The following is a 13,954-nucleotide window of genomic DNA, read 5'->3' as shown; positions in this document are numbered from 1 at the left end:
TGGGAGTCCACACAGGATGACTTCTAGTTGCTATTGGTCAGTAGCCGGGAGATGGGGAAGGCTCCCATGCTGAGAAAGACTGGGAAAAGGAGGGGCTCAGGAAAGGAAGTGGGGAGAAATGGAGTTCAGGCTGGGGGATCATGGAAACTCAGGGCCACCGACTGTGCCTGCCCAGTACTGGGGTCCACAGAACTGAAGAGCATGTGTCAGGACCTCACCCTTTTCCCTTCCTTCTAGGGTCTTCCCGGCAAAGATGGTGAGACCGGTGCTGCGGGGCCCCCCGGACCCGCTGTAAGTACCTGCCTGGCCTCTCTAGGTGGCCCTGTGGGCATGGGGGCGGTGGCGTGGAGGCCGAGGCACCTCAGGCCCGCTCAGCGTTGAAACTAACAGTTTGGGTGTGGGCTCATGCGGGACACCAGACCCACTCAGCCAAGGCAGTGTGGACCGCACCCGTTTCAGGAGCGCAGGTCATTGGTGGGAGAATAGCGAGGCACACACTCCTGCAACCCTGTTGGGCGGTGCAGGGGGGGTGTCTGGCCTGTCCTCCTGCTGGCCACCCCGGTGCCCTGTGTCTGAGGCTCTTAGATTCTCCGGAGCACTCGGGTCACGTTTGTTTCCTTCTGCAGGGACCTGCCGGTGAACGAGGCGAGCAAGGTGCCCCTGGGCCATCTGGGTTCCAGGTAGGTGGCCGGACTGGGCCCCCTCTTCGGTCCTTTCCAAGCCCGGGGTTCTGCGGGCGGTAGTAGGCACTGCGGGTGGAGGGCCCGCCGCTCTCATGGGGGCCAGGGGGGTGAGGCTTCCCTGCAGTCCTGGCTCTTGCCTTGTGCTGGGCCTCCCTGGAGGGCGGGAGGAGTAAACTTACTCTCTTGCTAATGCATGTCACTGCCTTCTAGGGACTTCCTGGCCCTCCCGGTCCCCCAGGTGAAGGTGGAAAGCCAGGTGACCAGGTGAGTGTGGGGCTCTTTGAACCTGCAAACTATTTAGATGGGAAGGTCTCTTCTGCTCTGCAGGAGGGCACGAGGAGCCCCACGAGGCCGGGAGTGTCCAGGCCACATCCCAGCTCAGCCTCCAGAGGGAGGGATGCTCCTCCCTGGCTGCAGGACATCAAATCTCCCCCTCTCTCACACGTCTTTGTTTGTTCTCCAGGGTGTTCCTGGTGAAGCTGGAGCCCCCGGCCTCGTGGGTCCCAGGGTAAGCATTGGCCGTTTCTGGTGGTCCCCTCGGACCTGCTCTTTCCTTGTGCATTTCTGCCAGTCTGGCCCTGCAGAGCCGCGCCTGGGTCCCGGGGCCCCACTCTGCTTGCTGCCCCCCTGCCTTTCCCTGGGCCTCTGCCCCATCACTCTCACTTGACTGCCCCATGGTGTCTCTGCCACAGGGTGAACGAGGTTTCCCAGGTGAACGTGGCTCTCCCGGTGCCCAGGGCCTCCAGGGTCCCCGCGGCCTCCCTGGCACTCCTGGCACGGACGGCCCCAAAGTAAGTGAGGCTGTTGGGTTGTCTGGGTCAGCCTAGGAGGCCCTGCTGGGGGAGGGGAACAGGAGAAGGGAAGATGGAAGACAAGACAGAAAGGAGGCCTGGCAGGGGAGGAAGGGGGGTTTGGGTGCTGGGGTCCTGGGCAGGTGCTGCCCACCACAGACTCCTCTACCCCCACCCCACAGGGCGCATCTGGCCCAGCCGGCCCCCCTGGGGCTCAGGGCCCTCCAGGTCTGCAGGGGATGCCCGGTGAGAGGGGAGCAGCTGGCATCGCTGGGCCCAAGGGAGACAGGGTGAGTACCAGGCCGACTGTGCCTCCCCCAAAGCCGCGCTCCCCTGTGCCACACTCACCCCCTCCCCACAGCACCTGGGCGGGGGGTCCCTAGTTAATCCTCTTGAGGAACTTGGAGACCTCCCCGCCACCCACCCACCCCAGGCACTATTTGTCTTTTAGTGACCCCCTCTCCCAACCCTTTCCTCCATCTCACGCCTCTCACCCTGAACCCATAGCCATTCCTGCTGGGCCAGGAGCTGAGCTGTGCCTGCAGCCTCAGCCAGGGTGACACGGAGCCGGAGCCCCCTCCTGAGGTGGTCCATCTTCTCTATCCCACAGGGTGACGTTGGTGAGAAAGGCCCCGAGGGAGCCCCTGGGAAGGACGGTGGACGAGTAAGTGAATGCTGGCTGCAGGCACCCTGGGGACCCCGTGGGTCTCCAGCCCTGCGCTCTGGGCACGGAAGGGCAGTGTGTGAGCACAGCCCCTGTCCTATCTCAGTTGTGCAGGCTGGGCAGCTTTGGGACTCTCCTGACAAGGCTGGGGCCACGGGTGTGAGGTCCCCAGACTCCCTACTGGGCTCCAAGTCCCTGGTCAACTCTTCCTCCCTCACTTTTGTCTCCTTTCTCCCTAGGGCCTGACTGGTCCCATTGGCCCCCCTGGCCCTGCCGGTGCCAATGGTGAGAAGGTGAGTCACAGCTCCCTTCGCTCATGGCTCCCCTCCCCTATCACACCTGCACATCTCCTGCCAAAGACTGCCATCTCTTCTCCTCAACAGCTGGCACCCTCCTGCCCACTAGTAGCTGCAAGGAGTGAGGGGTGGGAGTCTTCTTAAAAGCAGAGTCAGGGGCTGTGCACCCCGTCCAGCGGAGCTGTTGCAGGGAGGGAGGGGGCCGGTAAACCAGCATTCAGCAGAGGCCCCAGGAAGTACCTCTCGGACCGAAGCTACAAGGAGAAAACAGGCCATCTGCTGCAGGGCTCCCTGGATGCACTTTGCTCTTTAAGGTCCCCACTCTGACCCCCACCCCTTACCTGTGGCTCTCGTCTCCCCTCCCCACCCTAGGGAGAAGTTGGACCTCCTGGTCCTGCGGGAACTGCTGGTGCTCGTGGAGCCCCGGTGAGTATCTGCCCCTGTCCCCAGGCCCCTGGGAGCAAGAGAAGCCGCCCTGCCTCTCAGCCTGGCCCTTTGGGTCTGGGGGAGGAAGCAGAGACGGAATGGAGGGAGAAGGCCTCATCTCCATGATGCGGTCGAGGTGGAGGGCCTGCAGGTCGCCAGATCCTCTGACCAAGAGAGGTCTTCTGAAGTGGGTCCCTTGTATTTAGGACAGAGCTTCCTGGAGGCTGTCTGCGTGTCGTCTCTGGGCTTTCTATGCAAGGGCTGGGCCACAAGGGACTGGGTTATAGGAGAGGACAGAAGCAGGCAGGCATAGGGCCTTACCTCTCCTGGGCCCTCTCTCCCACAGGGTGAACGTGGAGAGACCGGCCCCCCCGGGCCCGCTGGATTCGCAGGACCTCCCGTGAGTGTCCCTGTCCACCCTCCTTCCCACCCCTCTGCTCAGGCCAGCTCTACACCTGAGGGCACCTTCTAGCCTGTGGGGGAGGGAGGGAGGGAGGGACAGAATGTAAAGAGGAGGGAAATGGCCTCTTCCATCTTTCCTTGAACCTCCACGCTGATCTCACAGTCCCATCTTAGAGCAGCTCGCTCACTCACTCATTTACTGACCCACCCACTCACCCAGAGCTCTGGCCCTTTTGGAAGAACATGGAGTATCTGGCTTGCCTCTAACTCATCTGCTTCCTCCTCCTCGGGACAGGGTGCTGATGGCCAGCCAGGTGCCAAGGGCGAGCAAGGAGAGGCTGGCCAGAAAGGTGATGCTGGTGCCCCGGGTCCTCAGGGCCCCTCTGGAGCTCCTGGACCTCAGGTGGGTAGCAGTGAGCTCCCCCAGGAGCTGTTCCCATGGGATAGGGATGTTGGGGTGCAGGATGAGGGGCCTGGACAGGAGGCCTGGGTGTCACCCCAAGCTGAAGCCCCTCTACCTGGCAGATGTTAGAGCCTGCTGCTGCTGCTGCCCCAGCCCCAGAAGGGAGCAGCTCTGGGGACGAATCTGTACTTGGGGATAGAGGTTCAAAAGGAGTTAACTGGCTTATGTCATCTAGGGCTTGGGGGCCAGGAGATGACACAGAGTGCAGGCTAAGGATAGATGACCAGGGAAGACGCAGCCAGGATCCTGGGGAGGGAAGGGGGAGACCTCCAACCAGCTCTGCAGATGTCTGCCAGGCCTCCCCCCCCCCCCCGCCCCGCCGAGGTCTCCTAGAGCACGAGTCTCTCTTGGAGGGGGTGGGCAAGCCCACCTGTGATGCCTTCTCCAGGCTGGGATTTTAGTGACAAGAAAGCTACATCTCGGAAAACTAACCCCTTAGGAGTCGGCTTTTGGGGGTCAGACAGGCCCTATACCCAGAAGCCCACAGCTCTCCTCCGGGTGACTGGGCCTCACTGTCTCTCTCCTTCCTTCCCAGGGTCCTACTGGTGTGACTGGTCCTAAAGGAGCCCGAGGTGCTCAAGGCCCCCCGGTGAGTGAGGTCCCCGTTCCCACCAGGTGGGGTGGAGGGCGCCTTGGGGGCGGCAGCTGCTGTCACCAAGAAGGCCTGGCCAGATGCTCCCATGGTGGTGCTCTGGGATTTACTCACCCCCTTCTTTCTTAGCCTTGCTTCTGCCCCCAGCCTGAGCCCATCCCACAGCCATGTGGGAGAACGGGCGCCCCTCTCTGCCAGTGTGCCGTGATCCGGGGAGGTCTGTGGTCCTGGGCAGGCCCCCTGCTCAGCTCCCAAAGCACTGGCTGTCCCAGCTGAATGCACCTCCTCACCCTACCCCCTACAGGAGCTAGAGGCAGAGAAGCTGCAGCTTCCTGATCCAATAGCCAGACCCCATGGGGCCCTTTCTCCTTCTCTAGCTCTCCTTGCCCCTTTCCACACCAGCCTCTGAGACACCCTTGTCTGTCTCCCAATATGATTCCTAACGCTTCTGAGGGCCTGAGGGATTCAGAGTCTTTCTTCTCATCCCATAGGGAGCCACCGGATTCCCTGGAGCTGCTGGCCGTGTCGGACCCCCAGGCTCCAATGTAAGTGATGCTCCTGGATGGTTCTTACCTTACTCTTGGCGTGGGGGGCACAGCAGGGGTTGAAGAGCCTGGCACAGTCCCAGCAGGGCTCCAAAGAGTGCAAGCTGGCCTCCATCCCTTTGTGCCTTTTCCCACTCCTGGGAGTAATTGATCATGGGGACCTGTTCTCGTAAACAGCTGCGAGCAAGGGCTGTGGCCATGGGCAACCTTCCCTGCTGGCTTGGGCTTGGACCCTCAGATTCCTGGCTCAGTGGGCAGGACAGGCTGGCACGATTGCCTCAACACATTTCTTGAGCGCATTCTGTGTTCCCGGCCTGTACAAGTTCTACATTTTGCCCACAGGGAATCTGCCATGGAGGGATGAGAGATGGTGAAAAGTCACCAGTTTACCACCAATCAAGTGCAGGGGGAGTGGGTGCAGAGGTTTAGGGGTCCGAGGAGCTACGTTTGAACTGTTCCTTGAGGGATGGTGGGATTGAGATTTCTAAAAGAAAGGAGGCAGGAAGAAGTCCAAGTAGATCAGAAAAAGCAAATGTGGGGCTGGACAAGCCAGGGCTGGCTGCTCAGAGCTCCCTCCTGGGAGGGAAGGTGGAAGAAGCAGACGGGGTGGGGGTCAAGCTTCCTTTGTGTGGAGGGAGCCACAGAGGGGAACTGCTATCTCTGGGGCCACAGTGGCTTTGGCAGTCTGGATGGGGCAGGGTGAGATGTTCTCATTTCTTGCATTTGCTTTTCTAGGGCAACCCTGGACCCCCTGGTCCCCCTGGTCCTTCTGGAAAAGATGGTCCTAAAGGTGCTCGAGGAGACAGTGGCCCCCCTGGCCGTGCTGGCGACCCTGGCCTCCAAGGTCCTGCCGGGCCCCCTGGCGAGAAGGGAGAGCCTGGAGATGATGGTCCCTCTGTAAGTCCTTCCCAGGCCTGGGCCAGGAAGTCTTCTGAGCTCACAGGGCATGGAGGAGGAGGGGACACCATGGAGGGGGCCACTGCCAGGGAAGAGTGCTGGGACCTGTGAATGGCGGCCAGGCTGGGTGTGGATGGCTGGGCCACTCCCTGTCAGAGCTCAAATTCTCACTCTCACCTTCCCTCTCTAGGGTCCCGATGGTCCTCCAGGTCCCCAAGGTCTGGCTGGTCAAAGGGGCATTGTTGGTCTTCCTGGGCAACGTGGTGAGAGAGGATTCCCTGGCCTGCCTGGCCCATCGGTGAGTGAAGGATGCCCCTTCCTCTGGTGAACTGGGCCCAGCCTGGCTCTGGCTGGTGTTCTTCACTCAGTGCTCTTGGTGGCCTGGTCTCTGAAGAAGCAATACTACCCCCTGAGATTTCCCCCTACTCTGCACCCTCAGCACTGTCTGTCAGCCCTTTCTTTGGAAGGGCTCAGTATGTCCCAGGACGGGATTCTTAGAGTGCACACTCATCCTCTTTGTCGCTGTCCCTCCAGGGTGAGCCTGGCAAGCAGGGAGCTCCCGGAGCATCTGGAGACCGAGGTCCCCCCGGCCCCGTGGGTCCTCCTGGCCTGACTGGTCCTTCTGGCGAACCTGGACGAGAGGTGAGCAATGGGACCCACTGTGTGTGTGGCCCTTCCCAGGGAGAGGCGTGCCGGGCCAGCCAGGCCCAGTCCTGGTGCCCTGGAGGAGGGGATGATGGGATGGGCCCATAGGCCCAAGTGCCCAGCTGCGATGGAAGGTCGTGATGGGAGAGAGAGAGGGACACAGACACTAAGAACTGGTACGTGGGCAGGAAGGCAGAAGGAAGCTTGTTGAGCTTCCAAAGCTTTAGCAGGATGGAAGGGAACAAGCCTGGGGCTCCCGACGGGAGAAGGGAGGAACAGAATGGGAGTCTGGCAGGGGCAGCTCTAATGGCATCTTGTTTCCTCTTGTCCAGGGAAGCCCTGGTGCTGATGGCCCCCCTGGCAGAGATGGTGCGGCTGGAGTCAAGGTGAATATCTCGGTGTCTCTATGAGCAGTGGGACAGGAGAATATTCTGTTGGGCCTACCAGGTCAGCCCCAGGTGGTAGGCTGGAGTCAGAGTCTTGTCTCAGTTTCAAGGGCCTTTTCTCCATGGATTTTCTGGAACATTCTTCTCTAAGCCTGAGACCTCTCTCCTGACAGGGTGATCGTGGTGAGACTGGTCCCGTGGGTGCTCCTGGAGCCCCTGGGCCCCCTGGCTCTCCTGGCCCCGCTGGCCCAACTGGAAAGCAGGGAGACCGAGGAGAAGCTGTGAGTATCCTTAATTCAGTAAAAGCTGGAAGGGGAGAAGGGTGGCCAAGTGAGCTGGGAGCTCATCCACTACGTGCCTGACTCCCAGGCCCTGGATGCATCCCTGGGTCCAGGGAGTCTTGGGGCCCAGTCTGGGCCATAGGCAGAGGAGGGTTTTGCTGACAGAGTTCCCACTCTCTCCCTCACAGGGCGCACAAGGCCCCATGGGCCCTGCAGGACCAGCCGGAGCCCGGGGAATCCCAGTGAGTATCTGAGTGTCCTCTGTTGGGTTCCTAACTGGGGCAGGCTTGGAGGTCAGTGGGGACTGTGTGGATCCTGGGACTCCTTGGCTCAGGTGAGGCCAGCAAGAGGCCTCAACCTGACCCAACCTGTGTCTGTCTCATTCCCAGGGTCCTCAAGGTCCCCGAGGTGACAAAGGAGAAGCTGGAGAGGCTGGCGAGAGGGGCCTGAAGGGACACCGTGGCTTCACTGGTCTGCAGGGTCTGCCCGGCCCTCCTGTGAGTATTGCTGTCTGTGCATGTCTCCCAGGTGCCTCCCACTGCTCAGAGCTCACTTGAGTGTCCCATGCAGCTAACCCAGCTTGGGATCATCCTAAGAAATATCCAGGACCAAAAGAAAAATTTCCAAGACTTCCTCTGGGTTGGAGGGAGGAGCAAATGGAAAGGAGAGGGGAGGGGGGACATGTATCGTATGCATATTTAAGAAGGCTTCCCATCCTGGAAGATGGGGCCCTGTCTGTGCTGACCTCTGACTTTTGCTTCTTCCTTCTGCACAGGGTCCTTCTGGAGACCAAGGTGCTTCTGGTCCTGCTGGTCCTTCTGGCCCTAGAGTAAGTGAGATGCAGTGAGTCCTTCCTCGGGGGTGGGGCCAGGTGTGGGCGCTCTGATGGGGAGGGAAGCCTGGGGCTCAGGGGGCCTCACTCGGAGGTGGAAGGATGACGGGCTCAGGGTGACTGTGGCCAGAAACCCCCTGAGATCACAGGCTGGATGAACATGAGAACAGCTCTTGGCTGTCAGCTGGGCCCACTGGGAATAGGATTCGACAAAGAGGAGCTCAGGATAGCAGAAGAGCCGTGAAGCCATCCTGCTGGTCCCTGGCCCAGCGGAGACGAGTCTGGGCCCTCCGAGAAATGTGAAGCTGCAGGGCTTCCCATCAGGACAGCCACCCGACCAGCGCCCCTTGCCCCTCCCACCCCTGCCTTTGCTGACGGCTCCTCTCTCCTGGCCTGCAGGGTCCTCCTGGTCCCGTCGGTCCCTCTGGCAAAGATGGTGCTAATGGAATCCCTGGCCCCATTGGACCTCCTGGCCCCCGCGGACGTTCGGGCGAAACTGGCCCAGCTGTAAGTGTCCTGACTCCTTCCCCGCTGTCTGGCCTGTCCCCAGCATCTGGGAGGCTCGGGCTCTCTGGTGCCAAGGGCCTCTTTCAGGGCATCCGTCTGCAGCTAGTGAAGATGGCATCCTGTGTCCTGGGTCTTCCCTGGAGGTTCAGAGGGTCCTGCTTGGTGTTGGGAAGCAGGAGAGAGGGGCTGATGAAGAAGTAGGGAAAGTGCTGTGATTTTTCTTGGTCCTGGGCTGCTGCACCCCTCCCCCCACCCAGTGTCTGGAAGAAGACACTAGTATATTCTAGCAAGTGGGGATGTACACAGGAGGGGCACATCCCCACAATTCCTGGCTGATTTCCGTTTCCTGCTACAGGGTCCTCCTGGAAACCCCGGACCCCCTGGCCCTCCAGGTCCCCCTGGCCCTGGCATCGACATGTCTGCCTTTGCTGGCCTAGGCCAGAGAGAGAAGGGCCCCGACCCCCTGCAGTACATGCGGGCTGACCAGGCAGCTGGCAACCTGAGACAGCACGACGCCGAGGTGGATGCCACGCTCAAGTCCCTCAACAACCAGATTGAGAGCATCCGCAGCCCCGAGGGCTCCCGCAAGAACCCCGCTCGCACCTGCCGGGACCTGAAACTCTGCCACCCTGAATGGAAGAGCGGTGAGGGTGCAGGGCAGGGCCCCTGGCCCCGGAGAGCAGGAAATCGGCCTGCTGGGCATGGCCTTCAGAATGAGGGAGGAGACCGCTCTTAGCACAGGCCAGAGCCAGGCCTGGAAGGTTCTGGTGGATGGTTGCTCCTCCATTTCACAGCAGAGATACCTCAGCCCTGGCTCCCGTCCTGCCATGGCTACATGGCAGACGTGACTTGAGGGTAGAGTTCCATCCACCAGGCAGGCGCTGCTCCTGCCCTGTTGCTTGTGCCCCTGTTTAGCATCAGACTCTCCCGTCCAGGTCTCCTTGCTCCCAGATCCCTGCATCTCCCCTCCCTTTGGCCACATGTGACCCTCACAGCCTGTGCCTCTCCCCCTTGTGTCCTGGGAAGCCTTTCCGTCTCTCCCAGGCAGGTCTGGCCCTCTCGGGAGTATGTGTGTGCCTGTCTGAGCCCCAATGGGGTACTGCCTCCTCCCCCTGCAGGAGACTACTGGATTGACCCCAACCAGGGCTGCACCTTGGACGCCATGAAGGTTTTCTGCAACATGGAGACTGGCGAGACCTGCGTCTACCCCAACCCAGCGAGTGTTCCCAAGAAGAACTGGTGGAGCAGCAAGAGCAAGGACAAGAAGCACATCTGGTTTGGAGAAACCATCAACGGTGGCTTCCACGTGAGTACCTGGCTGCTCTGGGCCCCAGACGGCTCCTCAGAACCCTTCTCTTCTTTCTCCCTTGAAGTTGGTGGCACCTCGCCCACCACTTTTCTTGGAGACTTCCTCTTCTTCCCCCTCTTCTGAAGAGTATTCTTAACCATGATCCCACCGGACGCTGCCCCTGGGCCTCATGCCATCGCTCTCTGCCCTGACAGTTCAGCTATGGAGATGACAACCTGGCTCCCAACACTGCCAACGTCCAGATGACCTTCCTACGCCTGCTGTCCACCGAGGGCTCCCAGAATATCACCTACCACTGCAAGAACAGCATTGCCTACCTGGATGAAGCGGCTGGCAACCTCAAGAAGGCCCTGCTCATCCAGGGCTCCAATGATGTGGAGATCCGGGCTGAGGGCAACAGCAGGTTCACATATACTGTCCTGAAGGATGGCTGCACGGTGAGTCGGGCTGGCTGGAGCAGGCAGAGGGTTGGTCCACAGCAGGTGTCATAGGCCTAAGGTGATAGGATCCTCGAGAGGTGAGTGTGAGGGGTTATGTAGAGAAGGCGCGTGGAGTGCCAGGGGAGGGAAAGGTGCCATTGTTGTATCTTCTTTACTCCCTGGGCTCAAGGGAAAGAAGTCCTACCTGGCATGTCCAGTTACTCTCGTAGGAGTATTCATGGTGTGTGTGTGTGGGTCTGCCTTGGGGATGGAGTGAAGAGACGCTCACTGTGGGGGAGGGAGCAGGTGGAGGGGGCCTTGCTGGAAAGGACAGGAGCTGGGGTAGAGAGGGCTTCAGCAAGCCAAGGAGAGGTCGGGGGAGCCCTGAGCGTGTTTTACACTCTGTGTTCTGTGATGCTCCTTTTTGGGGTCCTGGGCAGCTGGCGTTGGACAGTGTCTCCTCTCTTTCTCCCCTAGAAACACACCGGTAAGTGGGGCAAGACTATGATCGAGTACCGGTCACAGAAGACCTCACGTCTCCCCATCATTGACATTGCACCCATGGACATAGGAGGGCCTGAGCAGGAATTTGGTGTGGACATAGGGCCTGTCTGCTTCTTGTAAAAACCCGAACCCACAAACAACACAATCCATTGCCAACCCAGAGGACCCAAGTATTTTCCAGTCCCAGTCACTCTAGGGCTCTGCACTGAATGGCTGACCTGACCTGATGTCCATTCATCCCACCCGCTCAACAGTGTGGACTTTTCTCCTCTCTCTTTCTGAGAGACCTGAACTGGGCAGACTGCAAAATAAAATCTCGGTGTTCTATTTATTTATTGTCTTCCTGTAAGACCTTTGGGTCGAGGCAGAGGCAGGAAACTAACTGGTGTGAGTCAAACGCCCCCTGAGTGACTGTCCCCAGCCCAGGCAAGAAGAGCCCCCTTCAGGTGCCGGGCGCAGGAACTGTGTGTGTCCTACACAATGGTGCTATTCTGTGTCAAACACCTCTGTATTTTTTAAAACATCAATTGATATTAAAAACAAAAAAATTATTGGAAAGTACATACCGACTTGTGCTTTGTTCATTTTTCCTTTAGTCTTTGATACTGTAGGCATGACCAAATGGCAGTCCTGAAGGCCTTCTTCTATTGACTTTTCAACCAGGAGGGAGGACTCTAGAGTCACACTGCCTGGTTTAGTGACCTCACACAAACACACATTTGCCTCTTTTTGTAACCTCTGCACTGCGTGGAATCCAAGAATAAACTGGGACCGGAGGGCAAGACTTGAGAAGGGAGGCAGAAAACAGGAACGGCCTTGTTCTTGAGTAAACACAAAACACAACTCTAGGGCGTGGGGATGGACAGAGGGGATGGGACAGTGTGTGGGCCACACCTTGCTGGATGAGGGAGATCAGAGATGCTCCCAAGGGAGGGTGGGGAAGAGGTGCGGGAGCAAGTCCACAGAGGCCTGTGACGAGTACATACCATCAGCCAACCCTGGTGATCTGTTTATCTGCATCTTTCTTTAAGACTTTTAGGTCAAGGAGAGGTGGGAGTGTTATTCACCTCTACCCCTTATTCTGTTCTCCTGAGCCCTCCTCTGGCCCCTCCTCTCTGCTTGCCAGGCCTACACTTAGAGCTTCCATGGACTTCCTCCCAACACCAGGCTTCTGAATGGATGGCCTCCCATTTCTCCCTGCCATCAGGGGTCCCTTGCTTTCCAGTGACTCAGGGTGGCACAGTGAGGAAACTGTCACCTTCTCTACTAGAGGGGGGGGCACAGTGGTGGCGATGTGTGAGGTGGACAGGAGACACGAAACCAATCAAAATCAATGACAATAGTATCTGGCAACATAAATTTCAAAAGCTACCCACCACTACTGATAAACCAGAGAAACTGTCCCTCTCTCAGTCCCATTCTCCCATCCCTGCCTGTCCCTTCCTCCAGAGGAAGGTAGACAGCTTTTCTATTAAAGAAACAGAAAAAAAAAAAAAGATACATAGGGCATTTCTGTTGGACTGTATTATTAATACCCAACTTACAGTGTAAACTTTGTTGAATAAAGGGTATCTTATCAGGGCTAGTTCATGAAAAACTAAAGGAGTAAAATGAAAACATAATTAAAAATACCTAATTAGAATAGCTATCTCATAATTTAAAACAGCCCTTCCATCTACCAAGAGAGCTAAGGTGGGCAAGGGGAGAGCAGCTTTTGAAGGTGGACAAAGGTGGAGCTGAGTCACAGAGTGTGGCTCTACCCCACAGCCACTCTCACCGAGCTCACACTGCTTCCTAGCCCACCTCGCTTCCCACAGTGGTGTCACAGCTCCTGGTTCTTACTGAAGCAGCTCAGTAGATTGTGACCATCAGCTTGGACCTTTGTAAGAGAAGTCCCACTTGCACCAGGGTATCAAGGTGATCCCTCAAAGCCCATCCACTTCCTGGGTACCTAGTAAAACCTAGAAATAAGAGCTCAGACTTCCTCAAGTCACCTGGATCCTAGGTAAATCACAACAATTTCTGGAATTGGTTCTCCTTCCAGCCAAGTGAAGGAACACAGAGAGAATCTTAAGACTGCTATCAAGGCGATGAAGAATCTTATTTATAGTTACTTCTGGGGAAGACTGCAAAGTAGGAGGACCCTAAGCTCACCCCATCCCACAGATACATCTAGAAACCCACATCACTGTAAATAACCCAGAAAATGACCCGAATGCTAGCAGAACAGACTCTCCACAACTAAATGTAGAGAAGAGGCCGCATCAGAGAGGGTAGGAAGGGCCAAGATGTGGTCTAGAGCTAAAGGACCTACAGGACTGTCCAAGGGAGGAAGGGACACCAGAGGCATGAAGAGGGGAGAGAGAAACAGACCCTCACACCAGAAATCCCAGGCATAATATTTGGCTTTGAAAACTACAGGGACATAACATTGTAGTTCTTACAATCAGCAGGGGCTTATATGTGGAATTTTAAAAATCATCAGGCTCAGCTCTGGAAGAACTGGCGTGGCAAGAGGGAAAAAGTCCCCACCCGTAAAGAGACGGCACAACCAACAGTCCTTCAGAGATACAGCACAGAAGCAGTAGTTTGAAAGTGCCTGGGGTATATGGACAGAGATTTGTTTGCTAATCTCAGAGCTGTGCTGGAGGAACAGGAATCTTTGGGAGACTTTTCCAGGAACAAAGGAGCTGGCAGGCAGCATTTCCGCCCCCTGCATCCCAGCCCAGAAACAAGGACACCTGCGTTGGGAACCAGTATGACATCAACGCTCTCCACCTAGCTTGCTTACAAAGTGCCCACTCTGGCGTTCTCCTGTAGCCAGCCTTGGCCAGAGTTTTGGGCAGGTACTTCCCTTCCCATAGTGGATGGGTGCAAAACTTACTGGCCATGAGCCCTGCCCCCATGCTCTCCTGTGGACCTGTCCCCTCCAATATGCCCTTGGCTGAAGCCTATCCAAAGTGGTGCCACAAGCCTGGCAGTATGCAAATAGCCCCAAAAGGGGCAAGTGCCACTCCAAAGTGACTCTCGCCCTAGGGAGAGGGGAAGATAACTATGCACACCAGTCCCACTGCAGCCCCAACAGTACACTGGAGGCAGACAGCTGATGTGATTGCAGACCCCACCCACGAACAAAAGCTCCTCAGGAGACAACACGAGGAAAGCACCCTGCCTTTTGGTGCTATTGCATCTCTGGCAAATGTCTGGTCTGACTCAACTCAGGCCCAAGGTGACCCCGGACTGGCCCACTAACAACACAGGGACCAAACCCTGCCCATAGCAGGCAAAGAAAGCCATTGCAGATGACTGGAC

The 13,954-nt window shown here is 57.8% G+C and overlaps 1 protein-coding gene across 1 annotated transcript in view; it reads left to right on the top strand.

The window, feature by feature from the left end:
* COL2A1 (collagen type II alpha 1 chain) overlaps window positions 1–11,203 on the top strand; it is a 31,212-nt gene extending 20,009 nt beyond the window's left edge. The window contains exons 29-54 of the mRNA XM_027035991.2: window positions 238–291; window positions 627–680; window positions 894–947; window positions 1,147–1,191; window positions 1,376–1,474; window positions 1,657–1,764; window positions 2,085–2,138; window positions 2,378–2,431; window positions 2,807–2,860; window positions 3,207–3,260; window positions 3,558–3,665; window positions 4,261–4,314; window positions 4,809–4,862; window positions 5,598–5,759; window positions 5,950–6,057; window positions 6,294–6,401; window positions 6,737–6,790; window positions 6,964–7,071; window positions 7,260–7,313; window positions 7,461–7,568; window positions 7,847–7,900; window positions 8,303–8,410; window positions 8,766–9,054; window positions 9,529–9,716; window positions 9,914–10,156; window positions 10,616–11,203. Coding sequence (XP_026891792.1) covers window positions 238–291; window positions 627–680; window positions 894–947; window positions 1,147–1,191; window positions 1,376–1,474; window positions 1,657–1,764; window positions 2,085–2,138; window positions 2,378–2,431; window positions 2,807–2,860; window positions 3,207–3,260; window positions 3,558–3,665; window positions 4,261–4,314; window positions 4,809–4,862; window positions 5,598–5,759; window positions 5,950–6,057; window positions 6,294–6,401; window positions 6,737–6,790; window positions 6,964–7,071; window positions 7,260–7,313; window positions 7,461–7,568; window positions 7,847–7,900; window positions 8,303–8,410; window positions 8,766–9,054; window positions 9,529–9,716; window positions 9,914–10,156; window positions 10,616–10,762 — 2,577 coding nt within the window. The 3' untranslated portion in view covers window positions 10,763–11,203. The remainder of the gene's footprint in view (window positions 1–237; window positions 292–626; window positions 681–893; window positions 948–1,146; window positions 1,192–1,375; window positions 1,475–1,656; window positions 1,765–2,084; window positions 2,139–2,377; window positions 2,432–2,806; window positions 2,861–3,206; window positions 3,261–3,557; window positions 3,666–4,260; window positions 4,315–4,808; window positions 4,863–5,597; window positions 5,760–5,949; window positions 6,058–6,293; window positions 6,402–6,736; window positions 6,791–6,963; window positions 7,072–7,259; window positions 7,314–7,460; window positions 7,569–7,846; window positions 7,901–8,302; window positions 8,411–8,765; window positions 9,055–9,528; window positions 9,717–9,913; window positions 10,157–10,615) is intronic.
* Window positions 11,204–13,954: the final 2,751 nt, after the last annotated feature.

This window comes from Acinonyx jubatus, chromosome B4, assembly GCF_027475565.1.
Source record: "Acinonyx jubatus isolate Ajub_Pintada_27869175 chromosome B4, VMU_Ajub_asm_v1.0, whole genome shotgun sequence".
Taxonomy (NCBI): domain Eukaryota; kingdom Metazoa; phylum Chordata; class Mammalia; order Carnivora; family Felidae; genus Acinonyx; species Acinonyx jubatus.
Note: the sequence above shows the minus strand (reverse complement) of the source record. Positions and strands in the feature narration are given on the sequence as shown.